The following is a 2,144-nucleotide window of genomic DNA, read 5'->3' on the forward strand; positions in this document are numbered from 1 at the left end:
TGGGACCAGTCAAGGAAAGTGGGGAGATTTGAGTGGCTGCTACTGTAATTGAAACAGAATATATTGTTCAGCCTGCTGATCTGGATAAAAATGATAAAAACAGACGGGTATTTTGTCCATCCATCTGGGCTGGTGTTGGATTTTCATCTCTACCTTCTATGTTCATCATTGCAGCAGCGACGAGGACAACAAGCCTCTGCAGGGCAGCCAGACTTCGCTGGACGGCAACGTGAAGGAGAGCGATGACAGCCTGGTGGACTACGGGGAAGGAGGCGACGGCCAGTTCAACGAGGACGGCTCCTTCATTGGTCAGTACACCGTGAAGAAGGACAAGGACGAGACGGAGGGCAACGAGAGCTCTGAGGCCACCTCTCCTGTCAACGCCATCTACTCCTTAGCATAGCGGAGCCGCGCCGCACACCAGGACTCGGTCTTATTCCTATTAGCCACCTCACCGTACACAAGACACACTTGATTATATGAATATTTAACACCTGCTACACGGAACAAGCAGGAGGGTCTTTGTGGAGAGGCTCTCCTGAAGGGATGAAGTGGAAGAACATGGGCGAATCTTAGACCACAAGCCTTTAATTTGTGTTTTCAGCTCTGATAACGGGATCTGTTGGAGGTGATGGAGGGACAGAGAGAAGAAGAAGTCTCCATGGCGCCGGGTCTGCTCCTTACCCACACTAACTTGAAGTGTGCCTTCAAGGCAGCTTTGGATGTCGTTGTTTTGTGTATGTTTGCCGTTCATCTCTCTGCTGCTCTGCCTGAGACGCCTCCCACCGAATCCAACAGGGATGACATCACTCCCACGCCATCCCGTCACGTATCAGCCTCTCACCGTTAATCTGAACTGGATGCTGGCAGATATGTTTATCATATTGATACTTGCGCAACGAACGATTTTTATTTCTCCTCCCAGCTGGTAGATGATGGAGCGAATCCTAAGGAATGCTGTACACCTTTCCTGGCACACCTTTCCGTGCCCCTTTGAAACTATGCACAACCTCCCTCCTGTTTTGAGTTTGATCTGGTCTGTCAACATTTGCTTTCGTTAACCATCTTAAATCTGAACACAGGCGCTTTTTCAACATGTTTGTCTCCTATCTTCAATTCATTGTTTTGATCCAGCGGCTCCGCAGGCTGCAGCCCCTCTTAGGTTCTTCTAAAAAAGTCCATCTTTGAGGTAATGAGAGAGAAAAGATTGTTTCGGTGCATGCTGGAAAAAATAACACGAAAAACGGAAAAATGTAGTTTAGCAAGCAGGAAGAAAGTCCTGGTAATAGATCATATTTTGGAGAACTGGGAGAGTTCCATTGAAAAGTCAACTCACTATATCCACCAGGCTACATGAGGAGAAGCCCAGCAGAGAAAATAATAATAAAGAAGTGATCATTTACTAACAGCCTTTAAATGGTAGGAAAACGCTTTCTTGTATCCTGAGATTCAACCAGCTGGCTTTCTGTTTCTTTCATTTCTTCTGCTCTTCATTCCTGCTTTATAGATGTTAAACCCCACCTCAAGGTTATTACTGGATCTGGGCCTGATTAAGGCAAAAATATTCGTAAAAAGAAAACTTTTCAGTAAATTTGACCTTTCAAGTTTCTTCCGGCTGCAAAAAAAACATGGAAAAAACGACATCCGGAAAAAACTTCCAGCCCTGTTAGCAAGAGACACCAAAAGAGGATTTTAGTTCCTCATAAACAAATAGGCTTTAAGTAGTGCTTTGATTGGAAATCAGATGACTCAGCTTCTATTCTTCTCCCGGTGGAGTTCAGGTTATTTAAACAAGAATATTAAATCTGAAGGAGCTTCCCTGTTTGGATACAAGACCGAAGGAAGAATCCAATCCTTGTAACATAGCCACGCATGTTTTAGACGGTCAGAGCGGATCTTTGGGGTTCGGGGTTCTTTGGTCGATCCGTTTATCCTGAAACCAAATCAGCTTAAACGTTTGGAGCAAAGCGACTGTTTGCCCCTCTGGACATGGAGGAAGGAGAAAAGAAGATGGTGTCCAGACTGAAATGAGTTCATGAGTTCTAATGAAAACTGAACAATATTGAAGATGCTGAGATATTATTGAATCACTAAGGCCCCGTCCACACGAAGTCAAAACGAACACGAAACGCTAATATTTTCCA

At 44.9% G+C, this 2,144-nt stretch overlaps 1 protein-coding gene across 1 annotated transcript in view; it reads left to right on the top strand.

Annotated features, from left to right (window-relative positions):
• The window catches only part of LOC107101175 (neurofascin-like), a 129,125-nt gene extending 126,987 nt beyond the window's left edge, over nt 1-2,138 (top strand). Inside the window, exon 32 of the mRNA XM_015399976.1 lies at nt 175-2,138. Coding sequence (XP_015255462.1) covers nt 175-403 — 229 coding nt within the window. The 3' untranslated portion in view covers nt 404-2,138. The remainder of the gene's footprint in view (nt 1-174) is intronic.
• Nucleotides 2,139-2,144: the final 6 nt, after the last annotated feature.

Source organism: Cyprinodon variegatus, unplaced genomic scaffold (assembly GCF_000732505.1).
Source record: "Cyprinodon variegatus isolate N-32 unplaced genomic scaffold, C_variegatus-1.0 Scaffold1063, whole genome shotgun sequence".
Classification (NCBI taxonomy): domain Eukaryota; kingdom Metazoa; phylum Chordata; class Actinopteri; order Cyprinodontiformes; family Cyprinodontidae; genus Cyprinodon; species Cyprinodon variegatus.